The sequence below is a fragment of the Myotis nattereri genome (assembly GCF_964212035.1).
Source record: "Myotis nattereri genome assembly, chromosome: 2".
Classification (NCBI taxonomy): Eukaryota; Metazoa; Chordata; class Mammalia; order Chiroptera; family Vespertilionidae; genus Myotis; species Myotis nattereri.
Window position 1 is genome coordinate 32554972 of NC_138076.1, and position 16384 is coordinate 32571355.

At 35.5% G+C, this 16384-nt stretch overlaps 1 protein-coding gene across 1 annotated transcript in view; it reads right to left on the reverse strand.

Moving 5' to 3' along the window:
* MYO16 (myosin XVI) overlaps positions 1-11048 on the reverse strand; it is a 418102-nt gene extending 407054 nt beyond the window's left edge. Inside the window, exon 1 of the mRNA XM_081084505.1 lies at positions 10790-11048. Coding sequence (XP_080940631.1) covers positions 10790-11015 — 226 coding nt within the window. The 5' untranslated portion in view covers positions 11016-11048. The remainder of the gene's footprint in view (positions 1-10789) is intronic.
* Between the last annotated feature and the right edge of the window lie 5336 nt (positions 11049-16384).

Here is a 16384-nt window from a genome sequence, read left to right on the forward strand (position 1 = left end):
CCCCAGCTGAGAGTTAGAACCCTGATAGTTGACACCCAGCGATGCTTCTACCCTGACGTTCTCCTATCAGAAACCTGATTTTCTAGGCCTCAGTTCCAGGGCTCTACCTGCTTTTCACATCCAAAATGTCCCTGTCTCTTTACCTACCAAACTCTAACAAATTCCCACAGGCAGTTTCTGATTCATATCATCCACACTTCACCCCAATGAATGAATGACATGCTACAATTCCTTTTATATTGATCAATTTCTACTTTTTTTGTTTTTTAAAATTTTTTAAATTGATTTAAAGAGAGAAGGAAAGAGTTAGAAACATCTATGAGAGAAACATCATAGACCGACTGCCTCCAGCCCACCCCCTACTGGTGATAAAGCCTGTAACCCAGGCATGTGCCCTGACAGGGAATGGAACCATGACCTCCTGGTTCTTAGGTTGATGCTTAACCACTGAACCATGCCAGCCAGGCTGTTTGTTTTTTAAAAGATGGTGTGTCATTCCATTGAGATTAGAAAGGCTCTTGAAGCACATTCTCTCCCTCTCTCTCTCTCTCTCTCTCTCTCTCTCTCTCTCTCTCTCTCTCTCTTTTCAATTACTCTCACAGACCTTGGTAAAGTTGTGACTAAATAGCAGGCAGTTAAAATAATTAATACTTCTCAGGAATATGAATTTGGTATTGGTGAACTATTAAGCCACTCATTAAATTCATACAGAAGCCCTCAGAATTTAAATGCACTTAATTTCCAACTCTTTATGATTCTATGACTGGTTTTGAAATGGGAACATTTAATTACCTAGCAGCTGTTACCTATTAATTGACAGCATCATTAATTGACAGAACCTAGCTCTGTAACATTCAGAACCACCCAGGGTTGCTGGATTCAGCATGTACATGAGCTATACACACCTAGCTTTCCAAATAGATCTCTGATGTGGACATTGTCTGTAGCTAAAAAGCTCATGCTTTTCTCTAAAAATCTAGAAGTGGTCCTTTTGTTCCTGTGTCTACCCCATTAAACATCTCCTCTGAACTACATCTTTCCACAGCCTCTCCCTCTTCTGCCAAGTCAAAGGACCAGATTAATTTACAGCTTACCTTCAAGGATTTCTGTTGCTGTGTAACTGAGAAGTTAACATGATAGGGGTGGTTCTGATTAACTGCCATTCCCCTCACTCTGCTCAGGCGTGGTGCTGCTCTAGAACATGGGCGAGGCAGACAACAGTGCGCTATGTACTACTGTCTTTTCACTGGGAATGTTCTTTCCCCCTATTTCTTCCTTAAACACAGGATACTGCTTTACATTTCCTTCACAACCCCAGGTATCTAATACACAAGACATGGATATTTGTTAAATCCAACTCTTTCGGAGACAGTTTACATATATCCAATGTCAAGTATATTGTGCTCCTAGTTTTGTGGTCTAGAAATATTTTCCCTTGTAGAAAACTTAACACACACCACACTCTATTATGTTCACAATTAAATGCATGTAGGGAACCAGGATTGGGTAGCTGGTTGTTTTGACCACTGTTCCAAGAGTGGCAGAGCCTGGGTTTCGATCTTTATGGGGCATCAGCTTAAATCCCCTTATTGATTGTCACATTCCCTAAATGCCACTTTGTGCAGCTGGTTATGGGGACGTGAGGGAGAGAGAATGAGGAGGCTGCCTGCAGTAGAAATCTATACCAGATACACTAGGAAAACAGTGCCAGAGCAGCTGGGCCATCCTCATAAAGGCAGCATTAAGTAAATAGTAGCCCTGGAAAAATATAACTGACTCCATTTTCATTTATAGTCTAGATAATAAAATATAAATAAAGAGATAGATAAGCCAATACATTTCTGTGGTAACCCACGACTTCAGCATTTTAACTTCTGTGCCAAGCTAGTGAACGCAATGAATGCAAGGAATGGGCTGGGCTAAGTATTCACAAGCTCTGAGTTTCACAGGGAGTGTCTCAGCTTCATGTATAAAATACTGAAGGAATATGTGAAATTTGTTTTTCTACCTGTGGCTACATGTTCAAGGGTGGGAGTGGGTAGGGGAGAGGAAACTTGGTCCTAAAGATTTACTTACAAAATTCTAAGTGAGGAGAATTTCATTCAGCCTAACAATAGATCATCCCATATATATTTAGCATACTGCATTCTAGGCATATTCTTAGAGGACTCCGGGTAATATACAATCAGCTGACACTTCCTGTAAATTATTCCAGGAGGTACAATCATCAACACTTTACAAATGTGCACTTAAATCAACATGACATCAAGATTTCTGGGCTATAATTCTGGGGAAGTGATTGTGATAGTAACTGAAAGAGAATAGAAGGGAATTTTGATGTGGAAGGAGATGATGGTAGACATTCAATTTTGAACATGATAAGTTAGAAATGTAAGGCCATCACAAAGGTGGGGTCTAGAACTCAGGAGAAAAGTCTGAATACAATTTGGGAATCACGGGAGTGGGAGGAGGGGAATGCAAGGGGAAAAGGTGAGGCTTTCCTGAGCGGATAGGTAGACAAAGAAGAGAGTTAGGGTCAGGGCCTTAGACCATGGGCCTGGGACCCTAGTCCTCCCACGAAACTGGGACCAGAGTTCTGAGAGGTAGGAGAAGGAGACAATCTAACATTGCTGTAATTTGATATTTTCCTTTTTCCTAAGAGACTACTTAGAATATTAGGTTACAATGGAGATATACATGAAGTTTGATAGGTCTATAACCACAGGTCTACAGCCTCACTTACAAGTTCTTTGTGTGGTTGAAACAGTCCCTCAGAAAATCTATGGCCTAGAATTTAACCAGTTAACTGCCACAATATTTTGAATTTAATTTAAAAAGGTCAGCTGCTTGAGTCTATAGACGCTTATGAAGTACAATTGGTTAACAAGTAAATTCCTTTAAATTGCAAAAAAGAGATGGGGGAGAAGGTGAGGGGGGTGCTAATCAGTGAAAGAGTAGGGAAAAGATGAGAGCATAAAGAATATCAGCTCCTACCTTTGGCAACTCCCTTGACAGTGGGCAACGAGCTCAACTAGGTAAGACGAAGAAATAAAGCCAAATGGCCGTGGAAGCAAATCAACTTACGGAGTCAATGTTTTAGTTCATTTCCCATCAGAAATCAGCTTGAAAAGTGACATGTTAAATGCTGTTTCCACAAATAAAAAATAATTTAATTTTAAAAAATTAAAAGGGCAGAAGGAACCTTTCCGAGGTGATGGGTAGTTATGACCTTGATTGTAGCGATGGCTTCCCAAGTGCATGCTTATCTCCAAACTCATCAATTTGTGCACAGTGAATGTGTACAGCTGTTTACATGTCAATCATGACTCAATAAAAATAAATTGTCTTTCTGAGGGATTCTTTTCTAATAATCTTCAGAATATTTTGTGTTACTTCTGTCATAAAGAATACACAATGTAGTGTATAAGAAGAATTTAGTATAGTAATTAGCAAGAGTACAAAGTATAGTGTGTGTGTGTGTGTGTTTGTGTGTGTGTGGGTTTTTCTCCTGCTTCCTATCGTCCCTATTATTTTGAATTACTTTATGTTGGTGGTTACACCAAACAAAATGTGGACCCTTTCTGTCCCATTGTTTCTCTTCATTGCAATTCAAAAAACAAAGACACACACATAAAGTAATTTCTTCAATAAAACCCAACTCAAAGTTAATCATGACTTCACTGTTTTCCCAAATATTATAATATTTTGGGAAACATTATAGCAGTGGTTCTCAACCTTCTGGCCCTTCAAACACAGTTCCTCATGTTGTGACCCCACCATAAAATTATTTTCATTGCTACTTCATAGCTGTAATGTTGCTACTGTTATAAATCATAATGTAAATATCTTGATATGCAGGATGATCTTAGGCGACCCCTGTGAAAGGGTCGTTTGACCTCCAAAGGGGTCGCGACCCATAGGTTGAGAACTGCTGCATTATAGCATTACTTATATATAATAGTTTCTTCTTGGTCTCTATATTTATTATTCTACTCTTTTAATTTCTTTTTAGCCTTAACTTAGGCATTATTTTGCCCTGTAAATATTTTACACTAGAGATGTTATAAATTTGCAAGTAATGTTTTTATTGTTTTATTACTTTTAAATCAATTTAAGGCTCCAATCTGCCTGCATTCTAACCTAGATTTGGTCCCACAACTACTGCCTCATGGCCTTGAACAAACATCTTCCTTTCTAATACCACTGGAAGGTACTGAGATGAGCAGTAGGATGTTTTGAACCTGACTGACAGTGTCCCAGCCCCTCCATGTGCTGATAGCTTCACAGAGCAGTTGGCCATTCGATGACAAGTTTCAAGTGAGAAGAGAAAGATAAAATGAGTGGTAAGAGGGCTCTGGGACAATTCCTTCATGTGCAAAATAAGAGCATTGGACTATCAGGGGTGAGGAACCTTTTCTCTGCCAAGGATATTTATAACATCATTCGAGGGCCATACAATATTAGCAACTTAAAAATTAGCCTGCTATATTTGGTCAAATATATAATTAATTCACCCCTAATGCCTTGGCAGGGCAAGACCAAATGATTACGCAGGCCTTATACACCCAAGGGCCAGATGTTCCCCACCCCTGGACTAGATGATCTGTAGGTATTTTCCCACTCAGAGATTCTCTGCCACTGTCATTGTATTTTTAAATTTTTTTTCAGAACTTCCCAGAGTATTCTAGTTTGACTAACCAGCCCACACAAAACCATGAAAAGGACTTTAGTCTTCTTACTATAGCTATTACTGTATGTAATGTGCTCAGTTTTCTTAGTTACAGAACAGTGAACCCTATTTGAAAGTTTCGGAACCATGTATTTTATTAAATTTATTATTTTCCAGATTGAACAGGTTAAAAAATATAAGTAGCTCAGCAAGAGTTTTGCTACTAAATGAATTATCAAAACAAAATCCCAAAACAACTGTTTTCAGAGAGTTGACTTTGAAATGTGGTTAATGGATTGGGGAGCTATGCTCTTTGCATGCCTGTTTTGGATTAATTCAACCACTAGTTTTAGGGCCAACCAAGATAAATTAATTTCTATTTGCTTCCTAAAAGCCTTATATATTTATACCTACAGCTGAAAAGTTTCTCACACATTAGAACTTTGGAAATTAGGTCCTGCACTAGAGATTGAGAAGTGTAAATGATCTACTTAAAACATAGTCACAAACCCAGACAACCAAAATGAGGAGACAAAGTAACAAACCTCAAATGAAAGAACTAGAGAATTCTTCAGAAGAAGAGATAAATGAAGCAGAGATAAAAAGTTATCTGAAACAGAGTTCAGAGTAATGATGATAAAAATGTTCCATAGTAAGAAAAAAGATATAGTAACTATGAAAAAAGAACAGTCTGAGATAAAGAACGACATAACACAAATAAAGAACACATTGGAAGGAACACACAGCAGGTTAGGGGAAGCTGAGGATCGAATTAGTGAATTAGAAGACAGAGTTGAAAATATCACTCAATCAGAGAACCAAAAAAACCCAACAATTTAAAAAATAGGAGGACAGCTTAAGGAAGATGTGGAACAATGTGAAATGTAACAATATTAGAATAGCAGGAGTGTCAGAAGAGGCAGAAAGGGAGAAAGGAATAGAGAAGGTGTTTGAAGAAATAGTGGCAGAAAACTTCCCTAACCTGGTAAAGGAAAAAGTCACACAAATTCAGGAGGCACAGAGAACCCCAAACAAGAACTCAAACAGACCCACACCCACATATACCATAATTAAAATGTCAAAGAGAGAATCTTAAAGGCAATAGGAGAAAAGAAAACTGTTACCTACAAAGGAGTTCCCATAAGTCTGACACCTGATTTCTCATCAGAAACTCTACAGGCCAGAAAGGAATGGCATAAAGTACTCAAGGTAATAGAAAGCAAGGATCTCAGACCAATATTACTATATCCAGCAAGGTTATCATTCAAAATAGACAGTCAAATAAAGAGCTTCCCAGACAAAAAAAAAAGGCTAAAGGAGCTCATCACCACCAAGTCATCATTACAAGAAATGCTAAAGGGATTGCTGAAGGGATTGCTGAGAAGAAGAAACAGAGAGAGAAACTGAGCCATACAGACTTAAAATGGCTATACATAAGTACCTCTCAATAATAACCCTAAATGTAAATGGGTTAAATGCTCCAATCAAAAGGCATAGGGTAGCTGAATGGATACAAAAACATGACCCAACTATATACTGTCTACAAGAGACCCACCTCAAAACAAAAGACACACACAGGAGGAAAGTGAAGAGATAGAAAAAAATTTTCCATGCAAATGGCAAAGAAAAAAAAGCTGGAGTAGCAATACTCATATCCAACAAAATAGACTTTATAATGAAGGCCATCATAAGAGACAACAAAGATCACTACATAATACTAAAGGGATCGATCCAACAAGAGGATATAATCCTGGTAAATATATATGCACCCAATATAGGTGCACCTAAATATATAAAAACACTTCTAGAGGACTTAAATGAAGAGATTGACAACAACACAGTCATAGTAGGGGACTTTACCACCACTCTGACTTCACTGGACAGATATTCCAGAAGAAAACTTAACAAGGAAACAGAGACTTGAAAGGACACACTGGATCTGATGGATTTAATAGACATTTATAGAACATTTCACCCCAACGCAGCAGAATATACAATCTTCTCAAGTGCACATGGATCATTCACAAAGATAAACCACATGTTAGGACACAAAACAAGTCTCTACAAGTTCAAGAAGATTGAAATCATATCAAGAATCTTCTCAGATCACAGTGGAATGAAATTAGAAATCAACTATAGTAAGAACACCCAAAAACATTCAAACAGATGGAGGCTAAATAGCATGTTATTAAACAATGAATAGCTTATCAATGAGATCAAGAAAGAAAAAACTTCCTGGAAACACATGAAAATGAACACACAACAACCCCAAATCTCTGGGACACAGCAAAAGCAGTCCTGAGAGGGAAGTTGATAGCACTGCAGGCATACCTAAGAAAACAAGAAAAATCAGCAATAAACTATTTAACCCTACAACTTAAAGAACTAGAACAAGAACAACAAGAAAAGTCCAGAGTAAATATAAGGAAGGGAATAATAAAGATTAGAGCAGAAATAAATAACATAGAGACTAAAAAAAAAAAATACAAAAAAATCAATGAAACCAAGAGCTGATTCTTTGAAAGGCTAAACAAAATTGATAAACCATTAGCCAGACTTATCAAGAAACAAAAAGAGAGGACACAAATAAATAAAATCAGAAATGTAAGTGGAAAAATAACCATGGACACCACAGAAATACAAAAGATTGTAAGAAAATACTATGAACAACTATATCCCAACAAACTGGACAATGTGGATGAAATAGAAAAATTCCTAGAAAAATGCAATTTCCCAAAACTGCATCAGGAAGAATCAAAAAACCTGAATAGGCCAATAACAACTTATGAAATAGAAGCAGTAATCATAAAACTCCCACCAAACAAAAGCCTGGGTCTGGACAGCTTAACAGGGGAGTTTTTCCAAACATTCAAAAAACTAACACCTATATTCCTCAAACTATTTCAGAAAATTCAAGAGGAAGAAACACTGCCAAACTCTTTTTATGGGGCCAGCATTATCCTAATTCCAAAACCAGATAAAGACACTACAAAGAAAGAGAATTACAGGCCAATATCCCTGATGAAAATAGATGCTAAAATCCTCAACAAAATATTAGCAAATCTCATCCAGCAATATATTAAAAAGTTCATACACCATGATCAAGTATGATTTATTCTAGGGATGCAAGGCTGATACAATATTCACAAATCAATAAAGGCGATACATCACATAAACAAACTGAAAGACAAAAATCACATGATCATATCAATAGATGCAGACAAAGCATTGGACAAAATCCAACACCCATTTTTGATAAAAACTCTTAGCAAAATTGGAATAGAGGGAGCATATCTCAACATGATAAAGGCTATATATGACAAACCTACAGCCAACATCATACTCAAGGGACAAAAACTAAATTCATTTTAAGAACAGAACAAGACAGGGATGCCCACGTTCACCACTCCTGTTCAACATAGTAATGGAAGTGCTATCCATAGCTATCAGAAAAGAAATAAAAGGTATCCAAACTGAAAAAGAAGAAGTAAAACTGTCATTATTTGCAGATGACATGATACTGTACATAGAAAACCACAAAGACTTCACCAAAAAATTACTAGACTAATGAATGAATTCGATAATGTAGCAGGATACAAAATTAACACTCAGAAATATATGGCTTTTTTATACACCAAAAAATTAACTCACAGAAAGAGAAACTAAAAAAACAATCCCATTTACCACTGCACTAAAAAAATTAAGATACCTAGGAATAAACTTAACTAAGGAGGTAAAACACTTATACTTGGAAAACTACAGGACATTGAAAAAAGAGATAGAGGAAGACAGAAACAGATGGAAGAACATACCATGTTCGCGGATTAGTAGAATCAACATCATTACATGTCCATACTACCCAAAGCAATCTATAGATTCAATACAATCCCCATTAAGATACCAATCGAATATTTCACAGACCTAGAACAAACTCTCCAAAAATTCATCTGGAATGAAAAAAGACCCTGAATAAGTGCAGCAATCCTGAGAAAGAACAAAGTTGGAGGGATCACAATACCAGATATCAACCTATATTACAAAGCCACTGTTCTCAAAATTGCCTGGTACTGGCATAAGAACAGACATATAGACCAATGGAACAGAACAGAGAACCCAGAAATCTACCCAAGCCAATATGCTCAATTAATATTTGACAAAGGAGGCAAGAGCATACAATGGAGAAAAGATAGTCTCTTCAATAAATGGTGTTGGGAAAATTGGAAAGATGCATGCAAAAAAAAAAAGAAACTAGATCACCAACTCACACCATACACAAAAATAAACTCAAAATGGATAAAGGAACTAAACATAAGATAGGAAACCATAAAAATCTTAGAAGAATCCATAGGCAGCAAAATATCAGACATATGTCATAGAAATATCTTCACCAGTACAGCTCCTAGAGCAAGGGAAACTAAAAGAAAATAAACAAATTGGACTACATTAAAATAAAAAGCTTCTGCACAGCAAAAGAAACCATCAACAAAACAATAAGAAAGCCCACTGCATGGGAGAACAGATTTGCCAATGTTATATTCAATTAGGGTTTAATCTCCCAAATTTGCAGGGAACTCACACAATTTAACAAAAGGAAGATAAAAAATCCAATCAAAAAATGGGCAAAGGACCTAAATAGATACTTTTCGAAAGAGGACATAAACGAGGCCAAGAGACTTATGAAAACTTGCTCAAAGTCACTAACCATCTGAGAGATGCAAATCAAAACAACAATGAGGTACCATCTTACACCTGTCAGAATGGCTATCAACAAATCTACAAACAACAGGTGCTGGGGAGGATGCAGAGAAAAAGGAACCCCCGTGCACTGCTGGTAGGAATGCAGACTGGTGCAGCCACTGTGGAGAACAGTATGGAGTTTCCTCAAAATATTAAAAATGGAACTCCCATTTGACCCAATAATACCACTCCTAGAAATATATCCCAAGAAATCAGAAACACCAATCAAAAAGGATATATGCACCCCTATGTTCATAGCTGCACAATTTACAACAGCTAAGAATTTGGAAACAGCCTAAGTGCCCATCAGCAGATGAGTGGATTAGAAAACTGTGATACATCTACACAATGGAATACTAGGCTGCTGTAAAAAGGAAGGAACTCCTACCATTTGCAACAGCATGGATGGAACTGGAGAGCATCATGCTAAGTGAAATAAGCCAGTCAGAGAAAGATAAATATCACGTGATCTCACTCATTTGTGGAATATAATGAACAATATAAACTGATGAACAAAAATAGAGTCAGAGGAAAAAAATATTTTAGAATATATAATAGAAGTAATCCTGTTATTTGCAGAGTTTTAATATTTCCTACAACTTTTCTGATATCATACTATGTTAGTACAGTTTTGGCAATATTATACTTAAAATCCTTTTTCTCTTGAAATATTAATGTTTATTATATGTAATATTATTATATTTAATATCAATTCTCTTGAAAAAAATTAAAAATAGCACTGCCATATGGTCCAGCAATCTCACTTCAGGGTATTTATACAGCAAAAATAAAAACACTAATTTTTAAAAAAAAGAACTTTGGAAATTATATTCTAAAAACAAAAAAATTAATAAACAAAAACAGATGAAAGATAAGAAGCTTAAAAGTTTTATAAAAACAATGGAAACTTGGATTAACATTCTTAATAACATTTGATACTACAAGTCAGTCAATTTTAAGGGATAAACCAATAGACTCCAATATCCTGAGTGTCTGGGAGGAACTGACTATATGACTATGTCTATTCATGAATGAGATAATAATACATTTTACTGAACAATCTCATCTTTAAAGGAAACAATTTCATTTTTGAAAGTTTAATTAACAATTGGAATGAGCAATTTGCAAGGAAATCATTGCTTTTTAGGTAGGTAATTCTTTAAAAACATATACCACAATTTTACCAAAATTTTTCATTTTTGAAATGTTTATTAGGAGACTTGGAATGTTTATGTTCATAGACGAGATCATTTTTTTCTTGAATATCTCAGTTAAAAGAAAGCCCCTATTATTTAAAAGAAATTCTACCCTTCATCTCCCCCCAAAAAAACATCAAACTAACAACAGGAAAACCATATCAGAAAACATTTTTATGTCATGTACCTTCTTTGTCATCATGGTGGATAATTGCATCCTGAATCATGTCAGCAAGGTTAAAATGCACTTTCTGGTTCTTGCCATGCTTCAGTTTTTTCAGGACTCCTTCCTGCTTCTGAAAAGCCTTCTCTCTTTCATAGTAGGCTTTGATTTGTTCACAGCGCATGCGTTTCACCAGCCGCTGCCTTTGGCCAAGGGGAAGGGTCTCCAGCAAGCACTGGTCAATTTCCATTTCATGGGATCGGAAAACATTACATAGCTGAAAGCAACCTGAAAGAAATGAAATGGGAAAGTCTAGACCCATTATTACAACAAATATAGTAGCATTACAGAACATATTTGATTTCCTGTTACCATCACACAAGTCATAAACTCATTCATTCCTCTGGAAGAAAAGCAAAGAGTTAATATATTTTTTCCCCTCTTCTTTTAGAGTTAGTATCTTAGTTAAGATGGCATGGTGATTGCCTAGCAGAGAGGGTGTGGAGGAGGTGGAGGAGGATATAGGAGGGATAAAGGATGATGGATACATACTTGACTTAGGGTGGTGAATACACAATACAGTGTACATATGATGTGCTGTGGAATTGTGCACCTGAAACCTATGTAATTTTGTTAACCAGTGTTATCCCAATAAATTCAATAAAAAGAAACAAAGATTGCATGATAATAAAATAAAATTTTTAAAAGAATTAGATATAGAGGTGTGGTTTTATTTAATACTTAACAATCCATGTTTTCTTATTTCTGTAAAGCTACACCAAAGCCCTGAAAGTATTACCACTGCATTATGATCCTTCATCTAACTGAATATGCTGATTAAACTTTATGTGATACATTCTGGCAGAAAGCCATTCTAAGCCTTTCAGCACAACCTAATAAAATTGGTTTTGCATATCCTGATGACCCTGCTACTCTAATGTAATAGACTATATGTAAGCTATAAATTGTTCATATAGAACATAGGTATGCTATCATTGTTTATATGACACAATGATCATTTTTCACCAATTTATTGATAAACACATTTCCTAGTGATTGGTAAACATTCATTTCTAAGAAACCTAACAATGGTTAAGTATACTTAGGAGCAATGGAATGGAGATTTTGCTCTTGGCAACTCAAAATCATGAATATAATTGGTGCTGTTATATACTTTTTCTTATTCATATTTTGATTAACAAACTGAGTTCTCTGTCCTGTTAATGAAAATATTCACCTTCTTTCCAGATGCTATTTCCTATAAACTCCACCCAAAACACCTGTAAGGGAATTGTACTAACTCATATATTTACCACTTGGTTAAAATTTTACTATATGGCAGAAAATTAATGTTAAAGCACTGGAAGTTCTAGAATCTGGTTCACAAATACAGGTTCAGATATGTGTTTATATGTTCTTCTCTTGACATATCTATGATGTAAATTTCAAGCAAGTAAAAGTAACTAGGCATGCATAGAGATGTGGTTCATCATATGCCATATCTGGAAATACACAGGATAGTGCTACCTCATCTTTGGAAAAGTGCTCTATTCCTTTGAAAGCAGCAAGTTGTGATGCTATTTCCACTTCTGTTTCACTCGATGCTTTGCAAAATGTTATTCTCACAGCCAACAGGTAAGACCATCCTTATGTTGCAAGTTAACTAAGTTGAGAGAGGCTGTGACTTGTCTAAGACCAAAGAGATTTTATGACAGTCATAAATAGTCCAAAAAGGCTCAAAAAAATAAAAGACAGAGGTTCTCTGCAGTCATGTATTTAATATATATATGGGAGAGGGGAGAGACTAAGCTTTGGAGAATTTCGTTTTGGTTGCTTTTTAGCATTTGACAACATTTTACCATCATATGTTTTCATAAAACTCTTAATAAGTATTTGTAAGAGTGATGTTAGGAGTACCAGATAACCACAAATAAACTATCCCTTTCCAATGACCTAAACACAAAGAGACAACAGCGATTCTGAAATGATAACAAATTTCTCCATGTATGTTTCTTTGATAAAATCCATGATCACTGCCACAAGCAGATTGTGAGAATTCATTAATAATGGATGGGAAACATCTTCTAATTTCAAATCTGTTTAGAAAATTGCACCAAGTTTGATTCACTGACTTGGATTCTCAAGACACTTGGACTTCCATGACTTCCCTGGGTTGACAGCAGGTGCCAAGGGAATCTTTGGAACCACTGAAAATCCTAAAGAGGTCAAACCAATGACACTGCAGTGTCATGTACTGAGTAGCACACAGTCAAACGTGGAGGATGATTTTACAGTAGACAATTTCAAAGTTTATTGTAGCCAAATTTATCTTTCTCTTTGAGTTTTTGTCTTAGACATCATTACCGAAAACCTATCTGTATTCCAAGTCACTGAAAATGAGTGGTGCTAGTCCTATTGTTTCAGCTTTTACAATCAAATCTCCTGTGCACCTGGAATTATAAACACAACAGTCCTCTAGTTTTTAACTCTGAAGTAATGTTTAGAAAGTGTGCAGTGATAACGCATGAGTCATTGAGCAACCCACTCAGGCTGTCAAAAAGTAGCGTAGAGAGTAGTTCATAAATTAATCCCCTTATGGTTTGGAAAATCAGAAGCTAAGGCTGTTACATTTCAAATCCATACATGATAAAAGATTGATCTTTAATAGATTTCCATGTTAAATAATTCCCCATTCTTTGATTTTAAATGGTCTAAACATTGATGTATCGGGTACTGAAACTTGTTTTGTCTAATTATTAGTGGATAAGCTATCTTTGTATATGTGCTGCTGTCAATCTATAAGACAGTCACTAAATATAACAAAGTTATAGAAAACATACTTTTGAATCAGTCTAGTCAAAACTTATTGAACTTCATTACTAGGGCACTAAGATGAAAATGATCTCAACTCATTTTGGAGATTAGCATAAACTTGCTATCAAAACCAAGTGAGGACATCACTATAAAAAGGGAGTTACAGATCAATCTCATTTATAATTACACATACAAGTAGTCTACAGGAATATTAGCTAAATGAACCCAGGAGTGTGCAATTCGTTCATGGTATGAAAGAATGGCTTATTTTAGAACACCTATGAATGTATGACACTTCTTTAAATTCTGCTTCAAATTTAGAAAGGAAGGCTTCTATCTTACCTCAGCATGTAGGTTTTAGTCAACATAGGGGGAAAAGTAAAAGAAATAAGGGCCAGAAGGGTAGAAGGAGGAAAATAATTAGTTAACATCGTAAATACTGTGTTAGACATATGTAAAAAACAACACCTTCTATGACTCAGCTATTAGAACTGATAGTCCAGAATCTTGCTCAACACAAATCGATACACACACAGAAGAAAGTCACATTTTCAAACCTAACAATAGAAGCAGTCTCACTAATGTATAGAAAAAATTAAAGATATGATCTCATACTCATTTGAATGACAAAGATAATAAGTGTTATAATATTGGAAAAATATAGTTAAATTTAAGATGTATCTCTCCCACATCTACCTATGAATTCTACAAAACTTTTGCAGATAAAAATAAACAAATACAAAATAATATAGCATGTAATGAAAAAGATTAGGAGTAATAAAAACCAACTTTATAAATGATCCATTCACTTATTTTTGAAGGAAATGAATATGTTTTGTCAATTATCTCTTCAATACTTTCTGTTCCTGGCATTGGTAGAAGAATAGACATTTAGATTAATGATACAGAATAAAGAACCTAGAATTAGCTCTACATAAATACAGCCAACTCGTTTGTGACACAAGTGTAAAAGCAAGTCAATGAGGATAGTCTTTTCAACAAATGATGCTGTAGTAGTGTCACATCCATGTTTCTCTCCCCATCCCCGCCCTTCCATATTCTCTAAAAGCAATGAAAAAATATCCTCAGGTGAGGATTCAAAAAATAAATTACATTAGTGATATTACCAAATACTGGTTGACGATGTGGAGAAACTGGATCCCTCACCCTCATAGTGGGTATGTAAACTAGCACAGCCATTCAAGGAAACAGTTTGCCAGTGTCTCTCAATAACCGCATTATGTATTCATCCTTCTAGGTGAGATTATGTGGCATAAGACTATAAAACTCACTGATGAAAAAAATAGATATTTCATGACATTGGACTTAGTAATGATTTCTTGGATAAGACACCAAAAGCAAAGGCAATAAGCATAAATAGACAAATGGGACTAACTAAAAAAACTTTTGTACATTGAAGAACACAGTCAACAGAGTAAAAAGGCAACCTATAGAATGGGAGAAAATATTTGTAAACCATATATCTGATAAGGGGTTAGTATCCAAATATATAAAAAACTCTCACAACTCAACAATAAAAATAGCAATAACAAAATTTAAAAATGGGCAAAGGAATTGAATAGTTGTTTCTCTAAAGATGATATACAAATGCCCAAGTACATAAAAAGATGCTCAAAATCACTAGTCATCAGTGAAATGCAACTAAAATCTGCAGTAAGCCATCGCCTCACACCCATTAGAATGACTACTACAGGAAAAAAATAACACTCAGAAAGTAAGAAGTATTGGGAACCCTTTTGCACTGTTGGTGGAATTGTAAAATGTTTCAACCAATATAGAAAACAGTTCTTCCAAAAAGTAAAAATAGAACTACTTCAAGATCTAGAAATCCCACTTCTAGGTACATACCCAAAATAACTGAAAACAGGATCCCAAAGAATCATTTACCCACCTATGTTCACTGCAGCAGAGTTCACAGCGGCCAAGAGCTGGAGGAAACTAAATGTCATCACTGCATGAGTGGTTAAACAAAATGGTGTATATACATACCTTTACAATGGAATATTATTATATTTTTAAAAGGAAGGAAATCCTATCACATGATATAACACAGATGAACCCTGAGGACATGCTAAATGAAATAAATCAGTAACAAATAGACAAATACTGAATGACTCCACTTATATGAGGTATCTACTTAGTCAAAGTCATAGAAACAATTTAGAATTGTGGTTGCTAGGGGGCTGGACAGAAAAAGTGAGAGTTGTTGTTTAATGAGAGTATCAGATTTTAAAGGTAGAAAGGATCTGGAGATCTGTGTCAAAACAATGTGATATGTTTAATCTATTGAACTGTACATTTAAAAATGGATAACTAATAAATGTTATGTGTTTTGCCACAATAAAAAAGTGTGGGTAAGACAGGGGGCTGCATCACAGGGGTTTTAAAAAGATACATACAGAGTTTTATTTAATGGAAAATGTATCTGCCAACATATTCTTTATCCGACTTTATAAAAAATATTTGCTATGAACTCTTAAGAGGCTAGAGGTGGCTGTTCAGGAAGGAAATTAGCATGCTGCGCACACACTCACACACATACACTCTCTCTCTCTCTCTTATAGCTACACACCCAACAACTCTCCTGGCAGAAGTTTTATTCTCAGAATCAATTGTTATACATGCTTCCACAGTTATTTTTTACTGTATATACAATGACAATGAAACAAAGGAAGCGTGAGGATTTTCAAAGACAAGAGTATAATCACTTTCAACATACTCCCCCAGAGCCTTAAAAAAAAATCTTTCTAAGCATTGAAGTCTTTAAAAATGGCTAGATTTTAA